The 22,187-nt window shown below is 41.7% G+C and overlaps 1 protein-coding gene across 1 annotated transcript in view; it reads right to left on the bottom strand.

The window, feature by feature from the left end:
• Positions 1–22,187, bottom strand: part of tmtc1 (transmembrane O-mannosyltransferase targeting cadherins 1) — a 200,838-nt gene that overhangs the window by 54,479 nt on the left and 124,172 nt on the right. Inside the window, exons 7-8 of the mRNA XM_085768906.1 lie at positions 18,866–19,055; positions 5,140–5,261 (exon numbers count right to left, since the gene is read on the bottom strand). Coding sequence (XP_085625032.1) covers positions 5,140–5,261; positions 18,866–19,055 — 312 coding nt within the window. The remainder of the gene's footprint in view (positions 1–5,139; positions 5,262–18,865; positions 19,056–22,187) is intronic.

The following is a 22,187-nucleotide window of genomic DNA, read 5'->3' as shown; positions in this document are numbered from 1 at the left end:
TTTCAAAAATAATTCCCCCCAGATAACTTTTTATAATGAAATATGCAATTTGTATCTATAGCCTATCTTATTTTATGGGACAGAAGTAGCCACATATATTTTCCTATGAAAATTAGAGAAAAGTACATTTATTTGATGTCATACAGTGAATAAATCATCCAAAAGTAGAACACATGTTTATAAAAGTTTTTTGTATTGCAAATAGTTCCGTTCTTCTTGTCTCACACTGAGCTATTGAGTTTTATTACCACTGTCAACCTCTGCACATTGACTCAAGGCCTATATATGCAAAACAAAACTCCAACTGTTCTCTGATAAATATTATTAAATAACTAAATAATACTATAGTATTATTGTAAGACAATGCATATTTTAGGAATACTATGCTTGTTGAGACAAAAATCAAAAGTTAATTAGTGAAATTTAATGTATGTTTAATATGTTGCAACCGTCCCTTATCCGTGTTGCAACTGTCCCCACGTTTGGGGTCAGTTGCAATGTCTGGATTCTTCCATTCAAATGAATATTGTGATTGATGTGTCATATGTAACCATCTTTGAATGGTATGACTAATTAGCTGACAAATGTATATTTAATCTATAAAAGTTTGGTGAGCCTAGTCCAAATAGTCTCTGAGTAACTGAGAAAAATGTAAAAAGGTTGCAACTGTCCCCAGTCTTCCTTAATGCTTCTGTAATGCTAATTTATTTCCTATGTGAAACGGTGATAACGAAGCGTGCGAGTGTGAATAAGTATACAGTATGTTAATACGTCTCAGATAATCAAACCGCCTACAGTAGGCCTAACCATCTGGAGACAAAGGCTGGCGGAGCACCAGATGCCCCGAGTCCTTTAGAGCCGAGCCGTGTTTGAACTGAGCTCAGGAAGCAGCAGAATGGTCTGCTGACAGTTACACTGCAATTAGCCATGCAGGTTAAGTGAGCGCTGAGTGAGATCAAGTCGGGGGATTTCTCTGAGCTCTACCCCCCGAGGGCATCTGTTTCCAGCTAAAGCCTCTGCTCTGAGGCAGGATCCACTGGAGGAGTATTTGTGTAAGCGTGCGTGGACCCGATGGGTCCTCTAAGCCTTAATCAAGGTCACCCCCGGCCCCCCGGAGGACGCCGTCATTCACACAACATCACTTCACGCGCCACAAAACCTCCAGGATTAACTGGCTATGAAATCCAAGGAAGAGAAGGAGAATCAAAGAAAAAAAAACTGAGCTCCGAGAAAAAAACTGTTTGGTCTGAAGCAGAAACAAAACAAGGGACAGAGAGAGTGAGATAATGAGGAAGAGACGGAGAGACAGGGACAGGGACAGAGAGGGAATAATGGACAGATTGCCTGACAGACAAAAGGAGGACAGGGAGCGACTGGGAGCAGAAAAACCAAGTGGAGACTCTGTAGTGGGAGTGGAGAGGCTGTTGACTGCAGCACAGAGAGATGCTGCTGTGTGAGAGTGTGTAGATGACCACACACACACATTATTTGTTGTTTGTTGTAGTGTTTGTGATTAACTGTGTTGTGCTTTTGCAATTGTACAGCACTTTGGTCAACTGAGGTTGTTTTTAAATGTGCTTTATAAATAAACTGTGACTTGACTTGACTTGACACACACACGCGCTGAAGCACAGCGAATAAGCACTCAGACGAGGTGAATTATTATTTTTACTTCATTAAGTTTTTCAAATGATTAATATCCCAAATTACTGTCTGCACACAGCTGAGACCGTGACCCTGTGATCACACACATCTGCTCCACAGCTCCCACTGTGGTACAAAAACCTTTTCCATCTTTCCAGTTATTCAATGAGACTGTTTCTGGAACGTTTCTAACCTGACAATCAGCTGTGTGTATGTGTGTCTGTGTGTAGAGGTCAACCAGGTCTGTGTGTAGGTGTGTGTGTGTGTGTCTGTGTGTAGAGGTCAACCGGGTCTGTGTGTAGGTGTGTGTGTGTAAAACCAAGTTTTGACCTTCCTTCTCTTTTCAGTTTTCACACAGTTACCTCTTTCTCACTTTTTTTGAATACATGACTGTGTGCAGGAGCACGACAGAGGAGTGTGTGTGTGTGTGTGTGTGTGTGTGTGTGTGGAGTTGTGCGCTGTGTGAACATGTATTTTTATTCAGTTGCTTTAGTCTCAGGGGAAGCTGCATTGTGCATGTTGTCTGTCTGTCATGGTTCAGGTGAGGCTGTGTCCATGTGGAAGTTTGTCCCCTCACAGCCACAGTAGCAATCAAAGGCAGAGTCCAAACTAGAGGATCTCGCCATGGATCTATTATAAGATGTTTAACATTATTTTCTCATTAAAATTGCACAAAAGACAGTTGATTACGATTTATTGTCCATTGTGATTAAGGGATAGTTCACCCAAAATTGAAATTTCACTCATTCCATGCTGCTCGTATGTAACGTCCGTCTTGTATTGAAGCCCCCTGTCCGAATTGGACGAACTGGGAAGAGGAGCTTCTGCTACAAACAAGCTTGAAAAATAGACTTATTTAATTTTTTTCGGGACAATTTCACATTTCGGGGCTTCAATACAAGACGGACATTACATACGAGCAGCATGGAGGTATTTGGATGTTTTTTGGTGTGTCTTTGTTACAAAGACAGTTGGTATCCATTTTCAACCGTTATATGGACATGCACTGCTACGCCGAGACCCCCTGTGAAATTTCAATTTTGGGTGAACTATCCCTTTAAATCCACTAGCATAGCATTCATGAACACGCAGCGCCAAATCTATAACGTTCTCATTGCCCAGGGGCATGATGGGAAGTGGCCAGAGCATGGGGGGGTGACTCTACTGCACATATTCAGTAACCTGGAAGCCAGAAACTTCTTCAGCATATACGCCAGACGAGCAACTCGATCTGGCATCCAGTTGATATAATATATGAATACATCCATGGGTCTGGTCCACCACATGACTACTGTCGCCTAACTTGTACACTTGTTAAAAGTGTAATCCTAAGGCTTTCTGTCCATGTTGTTTGCCGCCATATTTTTTTTCCTTTCAGGCACAAGCAAGAAGAACACCGCTACAGGAGCTCAGTGCTTATTGCATTTGATTTAATATGTACAGTACAAACGTCTGGAGCTCTGGAGACTGGGGAGACAGCTCATGTCTGAGTACACAGCTGCACCACAGGAGGGGTAAAGATCACATATCTGCCCAGGAGACACAGATTCTATTACACTTTTTCAACATCTGGCAGGAATGACTCCGAACGACTGGAATTCAATCCACCTCCAATGCTGATTTGATGCATTTACACTTTATTTTGGAGACTGGAGAGCGTTTATTTGCCTAAAGCACACAAAGTGCCTGTGTGCAAATGTTGAGTCCACAAATACAGCGGGTTCCTGGAGAGAGATCAGGGAGGCAGTGGGATGTGACGCTGTGGGACGATACGTTGTACAAACCTGAACCCAAACCCACTTTACTCAGAGGTGAAACTCAAGAGAGCACATCCAAAATAAAACTCCCTCACACTGTAGAACAGCGAAAACATGTGAAGCTCTGGCGCCATCGGCTCTTGTCGCATTCTTATTAAATGGTCAGTAGATTTACACTGTGACTGATTCACACTGTGAGATCCTAGTGATATGGTGAAAAGATGCTTACACAATGTGTAATGGAGCAACACTGTGATTTTAAAGTCTTACTGATAGAGAGGGTGGCCAATACCTACCTTTTTATCATCCATTAAAGCATTTTCCTTATGTAACAATGTTTTTTTCTACAAAAAGAGGAATTTGTTGTTAAAGGGGAACTATGCAAGTTGCTCACTTTTTTTTTGTTTTGCTGTTTTGGTCTTTTTTCCTCTACACAGCTCCCCCTACAGTTTTAAAGTGCATATTTTCACAGTTGTAAAAACTCACAGCTAACCCTCCTCCCTCCCCAGTGAGATGGTAATCCATGGAGCGATGTCTACTGAGGTGGGTAATGTTAAAGGGATAGTAGCATTTTTTAAAAGTGGGGTTGTATGATCTACAAATAGTCTTTAAGTACTTTAATTGCAGTAGAAGACTCATCTACTCACCCTCATGTTGACTAAGGGCTTTCAGAGTCCACCGTGGCTTCTCTGAGTTACAACATAGCAGTGCATGTCCATATAACGGTTGCAAAGGGACACCAGAGCTATTCGTAAAAAAACACACACAAAAAAACATCCAAATACCTCCATTCTTCGTATGTAATATCCGTCTTTTCCAGCCCCAAAGTGCAGGAAAAAAATTAAATAAGTCTATATTTTAAGCTTTGTAGCTTCTCAAAGCTCCTCTTCCTGGTCCGTCCAAATCTGCGTGATTTGCGCCGGCGTCAGTGCGGTTACTGCGAATCACCCGTGGGCGGAGGAAGAGGAGCTTCGAGAAGCTTCGCTACAAATAAAAACTGTGTTTTTCCTGCACTTTGAAGGGCTGGAAAAAATAATTTTATAGCGAACAATGGAACTGTGTTTTTTTTCTTCTTCAGGTAAAACCTCTTTTAGGCCGTGAAAATAGGCCGTTTCTTTGGGTCTGTTCACAACACTGTATGTTGTAAATCTCTGGGCAGGGCTATGGGCTGGCGTTGCTAACGGGAGGAGTGCAGAGAGTCTTCTACTGCAATTAAAGTACTTAGGGGCTATTTGTAGATCACACAACCCCACTTTAAAAAAATGCTACTATCCCTTTAACAAGATTGTCGGCGTGTTTGTGTTGTAGTGACGTAAAGCAGTAGCTACATGTTTCTTGCGAGACGAGAGCTGGGACACCGGGTCGGAGGGACTGATGTAGCGAGGTTGGCTTTCACCCAAGAGACGAAGGGTGCAAGGCAGAGAGCCTCCATTCTCTCTCATAACAAGTTACAAGTCATTTATTTAACCATCACAATTACTCCAAAGTTGTTTAATTAAGGTAAAAATCTTGCATAGTTCATCTTAAAGGAAAAATAAGAGTTGATGGGAAATGTGAGTGATGAAAGATGTGATTTGAGGTAAACATTGCGTATCGAGAGCGATTAAAACATGAACAGTGTCCAAGAAAACTATTTCTACTGCTGTATTTTTACTCTTTGTGCAACAGCAGGACCAGAATATACTAGAATCTATAGGTAGAGTAGAGTAGGTGTTCACCCACACACAGCTAGGCTCACCTGGGCATGTAGAGAACCCTCTCTGCCACCACGAATCCAACCCTGAAGAAGAGGTTACTGGCAGGAATGAAGGGAAACACCAGGAACAACAATCCCACCAGCATCTCCCTGCTCTCCTGTTTCTGCAGAGAGGAGGAGGAGAAGAAGAAGAAGAAGAAGAAGAAGAAGAAGAAGAAGAAGAAGAAGAAGAAGAAGAAGAAGAAGAAGAAGACAAACAGATGTTACATTTCTTATTAAACCAAGTCAAGAGGCAACAGTGTTACCGCTTCAAACAGCACATTAATTTTGAACGGTAATATGGGCCATTCACACTCTGCCAACACACACGCACACATTTGGACACGCTGATACATGAACGTTCAGCAGCCATGACCAATCTGTCTTAAATATTAACAATCATCTGTGCAACAGAGAAGCAATTAAGGAGATCAAATTATCAAATTACAGTTAATTCCTTTTTCTATACAGCCCGTATCAGAGGCCATTCATATTTCATAAAGCCTGCAGCCTCTCTGCCTCCTCTCCCTCCACGTTATCCCACCATGGCTGTGTTTATTTGAACAAACAGGCCTCTAATTGGCTGAGTTGGCAGCCCCTCGCTGGGCTGAGTGGATTGGCTCATTAGCCGTAATGAGAGCAAGAGAAGTGTGAAGTGCTGATTAGCGTCGCTCCAATCAGAGGCTTGTTCTGCTGTCAGCGGGCTCATTGACGGCTATTGAGACCACGGCTGACTGGTAGGGACCTGTAGCAATATCATAGCCGCGCGACAAACAAACAGCGAGCAGCACTTGGAGCCGGAGAAGCAATCCTCCACTGCTAATGGCCTGGATATTATAGAGGGAGGAATACAAACACTCCACCGGCTGCTGATATGATCTGACATCAGCGCTGCCATAAACATTATGAACATCTCCAAACATAAACAGAGAGCTGCTGATAGCGTCATAATGGAGCTGCATGGTAACATTACAGAGCAACGCATGCACTGAGAGTTAATGATGAGACAACAGACGGCTTCAAGCAGGAGTGTTATCCACACAAACCAACTGCAGTGCACTAATTATGACTCTAAATCAGCTCATTGTGTTGAGATGTAATTGACAGATGGCTTCACGACACTATGACTTATTGTTTAAAAATTGCCCTTTGTGCATTTATTCAGCCGTAGACCACCGCGATAGGAATTTAATACAGTTGTTTAGAGTGGTTCATGTTTTCAACTCGAAAACAATATATTATGCAATAGGCAAAACATACTGTACATTTAAAGTGAGCTATTGATGGAGCTATCATTTTCTGTTCGTTAATCATCAGTCCCTGTAGTCAATTAAAAATGTGGTTTTAATGGTGTTTTAATGGAGAGGAAGCTATCAATTATTAATCATTACAGCTGTTTAATGATGGTGTATTGCTGAGCCGATTGGCCGCATTTCAAATCTGCTCAGTTCTACATCATCATTAGATTAAATGTTAGCTAGCTCCACCTCTTCCTGTTGTTAGAAGATGCTATCTCAAGATAAAATGAGTTCTTTCCTATTCCCACACCGAGCACTGGTGCTAGCAGTAGCTCTTCTGTTAGTGCTGGAGCCCAAATTATCATTTGAACATTTGAGGAATTATGTTTAAAAATGTATATTTATCTATCAATTATGATTATTACTGTTTTGATCATTATTTATATTGGATTCACAGTCATTGTATTTTTGTTCAATTATATCATTATGTGTAATCAGTGAAATGTCACACTCAAGAGAAGTTTCTTGTTTGGATTTGTAGACCTTTTTTTTGACCGCTTCAGTAGAAGTAAATCGGGATTCATTTGTATGTTCTTTAATTAGACGTCTCTGCTACTCTTCATCTGGTGAAAACAATAGAAAAGGAACCGTGAAGCTGAAATAAAAGCATTTTCTGTCTATTATATGGCCCTCACCTTGCACCGACAGATATTACACTGAGTATCAGTGTTGGCAGAATGCTGAGCTTGTTTTGAAAAATAGAAACGCAGAAGGACCTTTTTCCTCAGATATACATTTTAAAATAAAATAAAATCGCTCGGGATGGTGTTGAAATTACAGAAACAGAAAAACAGCAGCGAACAATGACTGTAATTTTTCCCGGGGTGAGAAATTACAGCATGTGTCCTCCATACCAGATTAAAATCACTGCTGCGGTCATGTTGAAAAATCAGCCACTTCCACTGGAGCTCCACAGTCTCCGGCCAGCCTGATTGGAGCTTCAGAGTCAGATATTTACCTGATAAACCCCTGCTACCTGGGATGACTGCCAGTTTTCTTGAAAGGAATTCAATAAAACAATAATGGAAGACAGAAGCCCAACATTCAGAGCTTGGTGGAAATCAATAGTATTGATTTCTTACTAAACCCTTGTATTATGAAGGCAAACCTCCCACTCCTCTTCATATCTCCTGCAGCACTCTGTCTGTCTTTACTGCCGCTGTCTGACTTCTCTTTCTCTTAGTATCACTTCATTTTGTTGCTTCTGCGCTAGTTCATTATCTTCTCTGTTCATCAGTTATTTATACAGTAGGCTACGTGGAGGACCTGGAAGTCAGTGGGACTTTCCACCGCCCCACGTTGCCTGTAACCCAAGCTGCTGTCTACTGTGCCAAGTGTGTGGCTAACACTTCACTTAAAGACACAAAGACAATCATTACTGTGGTTTCCAGTGGAGTTGTGGGGATTGTTACTTCTAATTGCTGGCTACCTTCCTAACCGCTTGGCATCAGAGTCTTTTTTCATTTGCTAACGCTCTTTTCTGTCCTTTTGTTTTCATCCACGTCACGTCTTCATCTCTGCCGCTCCTTTGTTATTTCCAATCTTTTGATCCTCTTGCTCCTCTTTGGTTTTTTCCCCCCTCTTCTTATTTTTCATCGACTCAGCTCTCCTCGGCACAGCGCGGTGTGTCATCCGCTAACTGCTGCTTCATTTAGCCGTTGTGACAGCCTCATCTCAGGCTGGCGGAGCCGTAGCTCACCTGCTGGCCGACTCGCCGGGTTCACAGCAATCATTTCCAACATACAGAGCGTAAAAGAAGAAAGGACAATCATGTCACTTCCATCAACAAGGTGAAAAGGAGAGCGTTTACGTTATTCTGCTATGCAATCCCTCAAGATAGTAGAACAAGGAGGTGTGTGAGTTCACATGACAGTTGTGGAACAAAATGCCTCCGGAAATATACCAGTAACTGCCTGAGCCTCCTGTGTGTGTGTGTTCAAAAAGATAAGCATACACACTGACAGTAGAGAGAGAGAAATGTAAATGTAAAGGTGGAACAGAGCTGCTTCTTACTGTATAATATCACAGACATCGGGGGGGGTGCATTGTTTGTCTGCTTGTAGCGGGAATACGTTGGCGATATTTCAACATCTGACTGGTAACCTGCTGCAACCTCATTTCAAAATCTGATAAGAATCTGTACTGGGCATCAGTATGCACATGTTTTCATCTCTGTCTGACTATGAAGCCTCATGAAACTTCACAGGTTTGTAGTTCGATCCCCAGCTCCTTCAGTCCACATGTCCAAGACACACCTTTCGCTGGAAGGCCAAACGGGAGACAAAGGTCATGTTTTGCTTCCACTGACATTGTAAATACAAACTAGCACCTGTGCATATGTATGAATGTGGATGAGTCTGTATTGTTGAGTTTGTATTGATGTGCTGTTGTGGATGAGCTTGTATTATTATTATTATTGTTCTTGGTGGACTGCCGAACAGAATTGCCCTCTGGGATTAATAAAGTTGATCAAATCAAATCAAATCAAATCAATAAGACACAATGCCCAATATATGTAGGATCAGATGTGTGAATTAGAGCTGCAACAATTCATCGATTAACCGAACAATAATTGATTATTCAATTAAACGTCAACTGTTTTGATAATCGAATAATCGGTTTGGGTAGTTTCTTATGCAAAAAAGTCCAAATTCTCTGATTCCAGCTTCTTAATTGTGAATACGGTATCTCTGTTCTCTTTTTACCTTTTTGATAAAAACTGAGTCTCTCTTTGGTTTGTGGACACAACAAGACATTTGATGACGTCATCTTGTAGTTTGGGAAACACTGATTGACATTTTTCAACATTTTTTTACATTTTAATGACCAAACAACTAATCGATTAAATGTTTAAATAATTAACAGATTAATCGATAATGAAAATAATTGTTAGTTGCAGCCCTAGTGTGACTGTGTGTATGTGACTAGTAATGTAAAGCTTTGAGTGGTTGACACAGACACTAGAGTAGGGGTTCCCAAACTTTTCCATGCCAAGGAATACCATTAGCTTCTAGCCGGGACCACCTTTGTTTGAGGCGTCATGTCAGGTGCCAGGTCAACACTAACAGTTTATGATGTCATGAATGATTAGATAGATGAACATGGCATAAAAGGTTTCAAATATGTTATATTATTATAAATTGTATTATTATGCTTAAAATACATTGATTATTTTGTTGTTGTTGTTGCTGATCTATTCTGCATCCACCACGAGTGATTTGCATGGACATCACCAGTTCTGTAGACTCTCTAGCCCCCCCCTCCCCCCCACCACCAGGTTATAGGCTGGTACTAGGCCTGAGTAGATTTGGTACTAATGCTTCTTTGGAAAGGACTATTTAAGTAGGATTTTTTAAAAATTGGTAAATACAATAAGTGACTCATAATGGGCTATTCAAGTGCAGTGTGGGCAGTCATTATGGTCGCCCTGCTTCTCTGGTTTCTGCTCTCTGGTGCTGTAGAGTTTACACACTTTACTAGACTCACAATGCTACTACAATAAATCCTCTGTCCGCCATCTCATTAGAGAAGACGACACTACCTGAGTCATCTGTGCGGATTTGTGGAACATCGCTGCTCCATTATTAAGACAAAGTACTAATCTCTAGGAATTAAGGCTGATTAAATCCTGTGGTGGGCAGGTATTAAACCCCATCACATTTATATTTCGGGAAAATCATATCCACAGGTGATGCCACAGGTGGGCTACCAGAAAATTATATTTTCACCACTAGACAAGTGAGCTGTAACCAGGCTGCTGATCTGGACAAATAAAAAAACACTCTGGAACATTTTCTTACACCAAACCTGCAGCTCCCCTCCCCCTCTCTGCACTACACACTCATTTACATGTTTTTATCATACACTCGGCTTCTGCACATGCTTCAGAATGTCACAGTACATTAAGTTAAGGTGAAGTTATTTAAATCTTCTATGTCTTTGGTAGATGGCAGTGCCTGTTTTATATTCTGCATTCCATTTGTGTTGTCTTAATAAAGCTCTTCTTGTTTTTTGTTGCCTTTTGCACAGTCTTGTCATTTTTTTGTCAATTTACATTTCAATTCCAGTGTATATCCTGAGGTGTGCATGTCACGAATACAAATCCTTTGCCTGCTTACTCACTTTTAACAGGATCCACAATGGTCCGATACACCCGGAGATATTAAAGAGATAGCTACCTTGGTTTAAATGAGTTTTGTCCTCCAACGCTACAATAATCACATACAAAGCTGGTTAGGAATTAGATGAGACACGAATGCTGGTTATTTCAATTTTGCCCCGGGAAGCCTCTACCCAGTTTAACAGAAATCAGACCAGAGATATTAATTCCAGAGGGTTGATTCTCCCCCCTCTCAGCCAATAGGATAGCTGCCTGAAGACTTCCTCTAATTTGCTTTGAGTTATCTCCAGACTCTGCAAGTGGACCCAGCTGCACCATCCAGAAAAAGAAGACAGAGACTGAATGAGGATCTGCCGCCCACACTGGAAAAGGCCAGCCAGAACCGCAGATGGCTTGGCACCACACACGCAAAACTCACACACAGACAGAGCTGCGGTCACATAATCCATGCTACTACTATGCAGAAGCCACTGCCAAATCCATCCAGTGCACTCTACCCTCCCTGATGTCCAAACATACTTCTGCCTGAGTGTGAATATGTGTGTGTACTTTGCACTCTGAGAGGTTCAGTTAGAGTTTTAGACCCGTGGCATTTTGGCTGGTCATGGGGCTGTTTGAGGGTTAGGGTTAAAGAAATGCTTCATGCCAAGACAGAAGTGCAAACAGCATCTGAGCGCTGAGAAGTAGTTTGTTCCTTTGCTCTCAAACAGCCTCAAGTCCTCCAGATGTTGGAAACTTTCCGGTGTGACTCTGCTCCGTGTTGTCATGGCAGCATCACATCATCTCTGCAGAGTCGTCAGTTGCTCATTCAAGCTGCCAATCTCCTGTTCCACCACACAAAGGTTTTCAGATCTGGGGACTGGGGGGTGGGGGGCACTGAAGTTCAGTTTGAGATGGCCTACACTTTGTGACATGAAGCATTATCCTGCTGGGGGATGGTCAACTGTCTGCAACTAGACTGTGGTTCTCCAACAATGATTGAGGAGGAGGCAAGGAAATATTCCCAACACCATTACACCACCATAGACTGTTGACACAAGGCAGGTCGGGTCAACCACCAGCTGCCTCAGCAGAAATCCAGGCTCCATTCCAGTCCTCAACTGTCCAGGCAAGGCAAGGCAATTTTATTTGTATAGCCCGTTTTTACAAACTGTTTGTCTCAAAGGGCTTCACATAGCATCATAACAACCATCATACCTGTCTGAATTGCTCATCCCTTATATTCCGACCCGTCCTCTCCGCTCTGTAAATTCTCGTCTTCTGGTTATTCCCCCAGTCAATAAAAAATAATTTGGTTATAGGGCCTTCTCCTACCGTGCACCTTTTTTATGGAATAGTCTCCCACTGCATATCAAACAATCCACTTCCACTGTAATTTTTAAAACACTTCTTAAGAAACACTTACACAGTGTTTTGGCGAAATTTGAATTTCCTATTTATCTCCCTGTGCGTTCTTTTGCTTGTTCTTTTTTCTGTCCTCCACAGTATGTTTGCCTATTTGGCAAACATACTGTGTATTGTACTTTTCTGATCATTTATCGTATACTCTTTGTGTAAAGTGACCCTGCGATTCTTATTATTGTAATGAATTTTGTAAAGTGTATCGAGACCATGTTGCACCATGGTGATTTTACACTTTAAATAAACTTAACTAAACAGCCTCTGCCCTTAGACCCTCACATCCACTGAGGAAAAACTCCATGGAAAACCCTTTTAACAGGGAAAAATTGGAGAAACCTCAGGAAGAGAAACAGAGGAGGGATCCCTCACCCTAGGACGGACAGACGTGCAATAGATGTTGTTACAGACAAGAAAACAGTTTATAGTTTATGACACAGAATGTGGGAAAAATGGAAATGTTAACAAGAGTCCAGTGTTGGTGATTCCTCTGCAGCTTGAACATTTCTACCCGTGGCTGACAGGAAGTGGGCCTGAACTCATCTGTTGTTGTGGCTCATCCAGCTCAAAGTTGGACAAGTTGTTCACTCTGGGAAGCTTTGGTGACCAAAGCTGTAAAGTCAACCAACCTGAGTGACTGTAGTCTTTCTCTCAGCTCTGACCTCTTTCATCAACAAGGCGTTTCCGTCCACAGAGCTGCCGCTCGCTGGATGCTTTGTATTTTTGTAAGTAAGAACTCTAGAGACTGTTACCTGTGAAAATCCAGGAGATCACCCGTTTCAGAGGAGCTCAAACCACAGCCAGGTTCACTGAAGGTGAAACTCCAAAACTCCACCCTTCCTTTAACACGAGAGGGAAGCTTGGAGACTTTGGGCTGGGCAGCATGTTGTTAACGCTGGATTCACGGGTCGGGGGAGAGGGCAGGGACAGACACACCGCAGTGCCAATTACTTCAAGAGGTCACAGTGGGGTCGTTGGTGTGCACTTTATACACAACACACCGACTGTAGCGAGGAAAGGTCTCAAGGGTCGGACGAGAGTATTCATACTGACAGCAGCATGTGTGTGTGTGAGAGAAAGAGACTGACTTTTAATGCACAAAACATATGACCTTAAAAACTACACATTCACCATTTACATAAGTTTCTATCTCTGTCATACAACAAGCCCTCACAGGTACGGTAAACATTTAAACACTAACCGTTACACAATCCTCTCCCACCCTGCACGGCTCAAACAGTCCTAACAGACAGAATATCTTTCCAAAGAGACAAATCCACAGCACACCAGTTTTTTTTGGTGGCAGAGCTCCCAGCGTGGCTGCAGGCTCTGCACCATCTCAGCATGATGTGTAGGGTACTGAGCTCCGAGCCTGTCACACCCACGCACTTAATGAATTTAAAGACAAAGAGGTTGAGAAATGGGATAAACAACGGTGGAGAATCGCTTCATCTGCTTCATCTCTGGTTTTGCTTTGATGATAATGAACCGGATGTAGGTGCCAGTTTAAGTGAATGGTGAGATAATGAGTTGAATGCATCTCTCCTTTACAAATGAGAGTGATTGGCCTTAAGTGAGCGCTGTAACTAAAGGTCAGAAGCCGAGCTCCACGGGTTCAGCTGCCTTAAGCAATTACACCGGCTGAACTGACCTGTTGCACAGCTGCTATTAAACCAGTACTGCACTGTGGTAGAGAAAAGGAAGCAAGCAGGTGTTCAGAAAATTCAACACATCTTTACTGTGCATGTTGTATGAAGATTATGTGGATGTGATAACAGAGGATTTAACACTTTGTCTAAACTGCAGGGAGAAGTCAACAGTGGTGAAAGAAGGATTTAGAGTGTGATCAGACAGTATTCGTATCTTTCTACTTTTCTCGCATTTTGTTATTTATCCAATACAATCATCTCCTCTCATCAATCTTTCATTTCATTTCATTTATTGTTTATTTGTCAAGGACAATGCACATTAAAGCAGAAGTAAGCAGAATGTTTGTGTTAATATAAGTCTTAAATAGTTCTATCTTCCGACAGCAATCACTTATATAGAGTGTTTGGTCTGAAACAGGGGTCTGTCACTCTGCTCTGCTGTAAGCCAAGGAGAAAACTTTCCTTGTATCCTACAACCTTTATCCAATGAGGAGAGAGAACGGCATAAAGGGACGGTCTTCTCTGTGTGTGCAGCCAAGGGATGCGCGTGAATGTGGTGACGTAGGGACGAGGGCGGGGACTGCTAACTCCATCGGCTGACAAGAAGTTAGCCAAAACAACCGGATCGCTTACTTCTGCTTTAATGAACAATTATGCGCACATCACGTCATGTAAATATACCAGATTTAGCTTAGAGCTAATTTCCATCCGTAGTCCTCACATTACAACAAAGTGATAACTGGATTTTAGAGCCTTTCTCTTTGCCATTATGCTTAAAATTGAGCTCAACTGCTTCTGATCATCTGGAGATGTTCCCTACATGTAGATGTGATCAGACACACACCTGTCCAGTGTACATAAGGTCCCACAGACGACCGAAAATGAAGCCACATGAGGAGACGGGAAGTGGCAGCAGAGCTCAGAGACTCACATCTGGGGATGAATGTTAAAACATTTCTTCTGTGCTAAAGGATGCAAAGATCTCTGTGGTCTCCATCAGTCTTAAGCCTCACCAAACTGAGCACTCAGAGAGAAGTGATGATCGATAATCTGACGGTCACTCTGACTGAGCTCAGTGATCCTGAGTGGAGATGAGGAGGGTGGGGGCCTTTCACAAAACACAGAGCTGTCCTTAATGAACACCTGACCCAGAGCTCTGAGGACCTCAGCCAGAGTCTGGACTTGAGCCGGCACAGTAGTGTACACAATTCAACACTTTGTTGCTAGGTAACCCAGTGGCTGTGGATGCCCTGTTCTGTGCCACATCTTTTATTATCTGGGTCAGAGTGACCCGTGTGACCAACAGTGACTGTTAGAAAGATTTGTCTCGACTGTTTTTCTCTTTTCTTTTAAAATGTTCCTGTTGCTTGAACATTAGCTGAGCAATTAGTGAAAGCACTTCATCTGAGTTGAACTTAATGAATCTGGGCCTTCAAGAGCAACATGTGCAATCTGATTTTATTTTTTAAAAATTATTTTTCCAAACTCAAACTGAAGCCACAAAGTGCATTTCTGCAAAATCATTTATTCTTGCTGAATTAATTAAAAGTTAGAAGTTGCAAGCTTTTTCATGCTGGAGATGCAAGTGGCCAATTAAAAAATGACATTAAAGAACATCTTGACATTTTGGTGACATTTTGCAAAACGTTACAGTAAATAAGAACATTAATAATAATAAAATCTCAAGTGGCAGCATGAGGCGAGAGCCAGGATTAGTTTAGCTTAGTTTAGCTTAGCTTAGCATGGAAGAGGAGGGAAGAGGACGGGCCGTGGGTTTAGTGAGGCGACACACTGGGTTGAACACAGTGTGTTACAATAAGTTGCTATGTGTGAGCCTCACATTCAGGCTGTAAATCATGTTGTGTGTCCTTGCTTCGCTCTTCAGCCAGCAGAGAAAGGCTGCCCACCGCTCCTCGGATATATTCAATTTAAAGAACAACTTCCATGCACAAAATGTTCTGGACAAATAAAAGCGATTCTACTTGTACATTCAGAAGCGCAGAGCTCTTTCCCCCAACACGGCTAATGCTCTGATGGATGAAAGGAAAATGACTTTGAATACTTTGACTCCTCAGAGAGCACGATTCACAAATATGAGTCATGACTTTTTCATTGCAGTGAAAACGTTACCAGATATGAATACAGATCTCCAGAAAAAACAGGGTGAGAAAGGAAACAGCAGCAACACCTGGCAGCATTTAGTGTAGCTAAATGATATTTTCTGCCAAGAAAGGTTCTGTTTGAGGAACGATTTCTCCCCCGAAACTGCAGCACAGTTCAGTAAAGACTCCTTGAACCAAATATCATCTGAAATGTGAGACGCAGATAAGCAGAGAGGCGCAGCCAGGAAAAGAAATAAGGCCGTAAAGTGGAGGAATTACAACAAGCTGGTGCCGACTGAGAGTGAAAAAGCTCTTCTCACGGACAGATCATCAACACATCACAACGTCACCTTTGGAAAAATCCACGGCACACAGCAACCATCTCCACAGTAACAGCAGAGATGATGGGATGGTTTGACAGAGAGGGTGTATAATCTGTGTTTATGCCCTGACACCTCGCTGACTGTATGAAAAGTGAAAACGTGGTGTGTTATGTGTGTGTTAATGGCAGTTTCACATTCTTGTGAGTAATTTTTATATTTTCTTCCACAGTCGTTTTACAAGATAATTTCCATAACAACATATTTTTCATGTTATTGTGGAAAATTCTCTTGCTGCTAATAGATACCACTTTATTCTGTTATTGCAGAAACTCTTTACCTTGTCATAGCACAGATGTTTCTTCTTATTTCTTATTTATAAAGAACCTCCATATTATATTCAAAAGAGAGCACTGAGAGGTTGGAGCCTAGATCAGCAAGAAAATAACTACTGTGACTAGATTCAATTCAATTCAATTCAAATCTTATTGGATGCTTTAGATGCAATCTGTTGAAGAACCACTATGTTCCTTATCGTAATGTGATCTGAATTGCAATATGGCCAAGTGCAATATTCAAATGGCAGGAGCCGCAATTTCTTTGATTAAGGTAAAATGTGTCCCAGAGTAGACCATAATGAACAATGTGGTGCTTCAGAGCCCACAGTCTGATCAACAGATCAAACTCCAAACATCAGGGAACACGATTGTTTTCTACAAGCCACAACAAAAATTACATTACCATGATTTTATACTTTTGGTGGTGAAAATCTAATGGAGCTGAAATTAAGTCCAGATAATGTCATTATAATCGTAAATGTCTTTTTTTTTTTTTTCATCACAGTGCATCACCTGTGTATAAGTACACTATGGACACTTGGTACGATTGGTGCTGATGAGGGAGACGGAGGAGTTAGACATACACCAATACCCATAATGTTTACTCTTTCACAGATACATTTTAAAGGGATAGTTCACCCAAAATTGAAATTTCACTCATTATCTACTCACCCTCATGTGGACTAAGGGCTGGGAGAAGTTTCAGAGTCCTCCGTGCCTTCTCTGAGTTACAGGGGGTCTCGGCGTAGCAGTGCATGTCCGTATAACGGTTGCAAACAGATACCAACTGTCTTCGTAACAAAAAGACACACCAAAAAACATCCAAATACCTCCATGCTGCTCGTATGTAATGTCCGTCTTGTATTGAAGGCCCGAAATGCGAAATTGTACGTACGAAATTGTACATACGAGCAGCATGGAGGTATTTGGATGTTTTTTGGTGTGTCTTTTTGTTACCAAGACAGTTGGTATCCATTTGCAACCGTTATATGGACATGCACTGCTACGCCAAGACCCCCTGTAACTCAGAGAAGCCACGGATAACTCTGAAACTTCTCCCAGCCCTTAGTCCACATGAGGGTGAGTAGATAATGAGTGAAATTTCAATTTTGGGTGAACTATCCCTTTAAGATCCGGCGTCCGCTGACCAAGCCGTGGTCCAGTCACTGACAACCACGGATGGGAATCACATGTACAGTGATAAAGTATATAAGAACAAGCAAAAAGAAAAAACACACTGCCATAACACACACACACACACACACACACACACACACACACACACACACACACACACACACACACACACACACACACACACACGCTCCCTGTCACTTGTCCACAGCATTGTGTGTCTATGAGTCATGATAAATCTGTTTCTTATATACAGTCCATATGGGGATTTTGTGTTAATATAACAACATAGTGAGTCATCACAGTGTAAACAGAAAAAGGTTTCAAATAATAAATAAAAACACATCAAACATGCTGTTTTGTGGTAAAAAAGTTCTTGTAGTTTCTCATTCTAACATAAAACGGAGCTGATTCATGAACATTTCTCCTGACTGATGCCATGTCTGTGCTTTCAACAAACAGAGGCCTGCCTGGGCCGACCCCTTCAGCGCACCCGTCTTTAATGAGGCCTTAATTAAGAGTCCCACTGGGATGTGGAAGCGTGCTGATTAATAGGTCCTTAACTGCTCATTGTGCTCTTTAGTGGAGAACTCAAAAAGACTCATTATGATTAGTGGAGAAAGAATGAGCTGGTATTACTCAAACTGTTGTCATTGAGCACCGAGGCAAAAAGCATCCAAATGTCCACACGGAGAGGAGCACTGAGGGAAAAAGTCTGGCAGACATACAATATGTTATCTATATGTTATCAAGACTCCTCTACATGTGATTCAGTCACTTTTTCAGTTATAAATCAAAAGCGTCAAAGGCTATAATTTACAGTACGGTTACATTCTGGTACTTTATGACAAGATTGTCTCTAATAACCTGTGGTTCTTACTCATGTCATATTTATTGTGTAATTTGTATTGCTGTAGTTTTAAGTTTTCAGAGTACATTACCGTAGGAATATGTTATTTTCCTGCCTTTTAATGATGAAGCTGAGAGTAAATCTTGGTAAAATGAACAACACACAAACTATTTTACTATTCACAGTCTTCACTTGTTTGATGAACGTGTTCAGAAAATTTCAAGGCATTCTTCCTGTTAGCTTTTGGAAAACCTGGCCTGAGGGTTGTTAGCAGACGAAAGGTAAGGAGGTTGCATTCATCCTCAGGGGGTCGTGATTATCTACTGAACAAAGTTGGAAATGCTGAAGGTTTTTATTTGAACATGCAGGTTGTTACATATCCTAATACTCCTTCTCATCTTGTGATGAAAAGCACATGACAGCTGAAAAGCATCACAAAGCCACAGAGCTCATGGGAAATGTGGTCCTGGGTACTTGTTTTTTTTTTTTTTTTAGCTACTTGTCACTTCCATGCACCTACCTGCAGAGAGAAGACGCAGTGCAGGCAGAGGGCCACCATCACCACGGCCAGCAGGACGGTGGCCACGTTGCGTACGTCGCCCAGCGTCTCCACCAGAGGAATGCTGCCCACCTGCCAGTCGTAGCAGAGCACGACGGGGGCCAGCAGCAGCCAGGCGTTGAAGGACAGCAGGTAGGAGTAGGTCAAAACCCTGAGGACAGGATGTGGAGAGAGGATGAGGAGGTCAGAAATGATGAATGGTGGAGAGAAACAGAAGAGGGATGAACGGGGCAGAGAATGATTTCAAATTCTACTAATCAAGCACCATCTGCACCCTTATTTAGCAAATTTTAACTTTTATCAATTTTTTCTATTAATATGTTTCAAACATGTCTGTTTCATTCATTACAAACAAGACATTCCAGGCACTTTTTTTCACTTTCACTTTTTCACTTTTTTCTGTTATCATCAGATATTCACTCTTATTCAGTGAGAGGTCTGAAGAACTTTCATTTACCTCTTTGTCGTACCTCCAGTCATAAATCTTTTATCAAATTTCATGGCCCCCAACTCTGGAACTCTTTAGATAGGTCTCTTAAGCTTGTATCATCCTACAAAATGTTTAGGACTAGTTTGGTAAGGTATCTTCTATCCAGGCAAAAATAATACTCTATGTCTAGTATAATTGAAATTAATTTGTAATTTTATGGATATTTGTTTGTTTATTGTGTTTTTTCTTTGTTTCTTTCCCTTTTTTTGCTTTTTTTTGCTTTTCTTTTCTTTTTCTTTCTCTATTGGTTGATTTGTTTTAGTGATTTTGTATTGAGGGGGAGGATTTTATATAAGCCCTTTGGGCTTCTTTTCCTCTCCTGCACAATTATTTGTCTTTGTATTATTAAAGCAGAAGTAAGCAGAATGTTTGTGTTAATATAAGTCTTAAATAGTTCTATCTTCCGACAGCAATCACTTATATAGAGTGTTTGGTCTGAAACACGGGTCTGTCAGTCACTCTGCTCTGCTGTAAGTCGAGGAGAAAACTTTCCTTGTATCCTACAACCTTTATCCAATGAGGGGAGAGAACGGCATAAAGGGGCGGTCCTCTCTGTGTGTGCAGCCAAGGGATGCGCGTGAATGTGGTGACGTAGGGACGAGGGCGGGGACTGCTAACTCCATCTGCTGACAAGAAGTTAGCCAAAACCACCGGATCATTTACTTCTGCTTTAAATAAAATTCTTGTTTTATCATTGTGCATATGAATAAAAAAATAAAAAAGAGAGAGAATATTTTGAGTCACTTAAAATGATATAAAAATTAATCTTTTTGATCTCTTTACTAAATTGTTGGGTAGTTTAGCTGAAGATAAAAAGAACAGGCGTTTGTCCAAAGTTGAATATTGATCCAGAGTAATTCTCTAAACTGACATTTAGAGCCCAGTCAGAGTGCATTGAATGCTAAGAGCCTGAGTCCTGCTGATGCTGCTTTTGCTTTTGCTGTGTTTGCTTTGCTATAGCGGTCTCTTGTTTTTTTTCCCCCCTTTCTCTACATTTCTCTTAGTGGCTCTGCAACCTGCATCGCTATGTGGAATATTGATCTGCAGCGCACTGTGTTAGCTTTCTGCTTCTATTAAAACAGCCAGGACAGTGTCAGACTGGGACACCTGGACAAGTCCTAACTAGGATAGCAAGAGCTAGAGGAGGTAAAAAAAACACACACACACACACACACACACACACACCACTGACACAGAAACGGGAACAGTTTTACAGTTAATTGAACACTAACCCTAAATCCTTACTGGGACTGGATTTATGCCACTAAAGGGTTGTGGACTTATTTCAACATTACTGGTATGGTCGGTGATTTTAATCCTGTGTGGATTATGTATGTGTGTATTTTTACACCCCGACAACCAGTAACATTTACAACCACAATTTCCTACTTGGCATGCACCGGTTCTGTGAGTCAAATACCATACGGTGTAACGTCTTTGTATTTGAGGTTTTGTTCCACAGAGGCAGCCACTGTCAATCTAAAATACTATTATTTAAAGGTCCTATGTTGTATAAAGGTGCAGTAGATGTGCATTAGTAGTGGATTATAAACCAGGTCTAGGTTACAGTATATATTTATACTGTCAAAGTATCAAAGCCTACGTCCACAGAAAAATGCACACAGCCTGCATTCAAAAACTGTGCCTTAAAAGCCGCTGTCAGGACTTCTGTGACTTTGTGATGTCATAACAAAGATGTCGCCAAGCCCCATCCACTGGGACACACCATGCAGAATGTGGTTTCTCTTCTTTTTTCCCTTAAATCTGTGGACCAATCAGAAGAGCCCAAGGGATGATTTTCTTTGGCTCTTAAACTATTAAAATGTATAAACACCAAATAAATTGTAAAACATGGGACTTTTAAAAGTGAAGGGATTCTGCAACTACTTTGCAAAATCACAATATATAGCATATCATAAATTTGTTTTCCACCAAAACATCTGATGTTGGAATAGAAGATCCACTTGTACCTCCAGTATCATTAAAATGATTTATGGTTCGCTTTAAACTCTTGCAGCACTTAAGTTTAAGGTTAAGGAAAAATCCTGGTCTGATTAAATACAGAAAAAAGTTTCCTTTCTTTTACCAGAGAGCTGACACAGACATAAGAAGAAGCTGCGGTAAAGAGGATGTTTTTCTGGGAAGCAAATGTGACAAAACTGGTGCTTTTCTGAAGAGCTGAGTCATTGTCTTGGTGAAATAATAGTCTTTGAGAATAATCAATGAGTTTGACCTCAAAGAATAAAGATGCAGGTCAAAGGCCATCAACCAGGAAGGAAAAGTCAAATCTGATGTCCAGCGTGAGACAGAGAGACAAGTTTACCTTCCTCCCTCATACACGACCACCTGTCAACAGCAGACAGAAGCAGCGGGCTGTGGGTGAAGTCTCTGAGAAGGCGTTTGCTGCCATTATCGTCGCTTCCAGCTAATCTGAGTCCCTCTCTGAGTCAATTCCCTCACTCCGACTCCACCAGAACAAGGTTACCACACAAAAGACGTGAGCTTAAAGCCCTCATCGATTCTGACAGAGGCTGCATTACACTGAATTCTGAGAAGTCGTGCTGTGAAACACCGGCCGCGGGTTAGGAATCGATTTCCTCCGGGACCGGTCCCACGTGGCAGTGAGGCAACCTGCTGATGGGCCGGGCGCTGGGATCACAGGCCAAATCCCCCCTCAACACAGCAATGAAAACATGTTACTGAGACTAAGAGGAGCTAATGCTGCTCCTCCCTATGGCAAGCCATTTTAACATTTAAAAGCCAGACTGGATATGTGTTGTAGATATCTGTAAT

This window comes from Trachurus japonicus, chromosome 23, assembly GCF_045865225.1.
Source record: "Trachurus japonicus isolate A0001 chromosome 23, Traja_1.0".
NCBI lineage: Eukaryota > Metazoa > Chordata > Actinopteri > Carangiformes > Carangidae > Trachurus > Trachurus japonicus.
The sequence above is the reverse complement of the archived record's forward strand: the minus strand, read 5'-3'. Positions and strand labels throughout refer to the sequence as shown.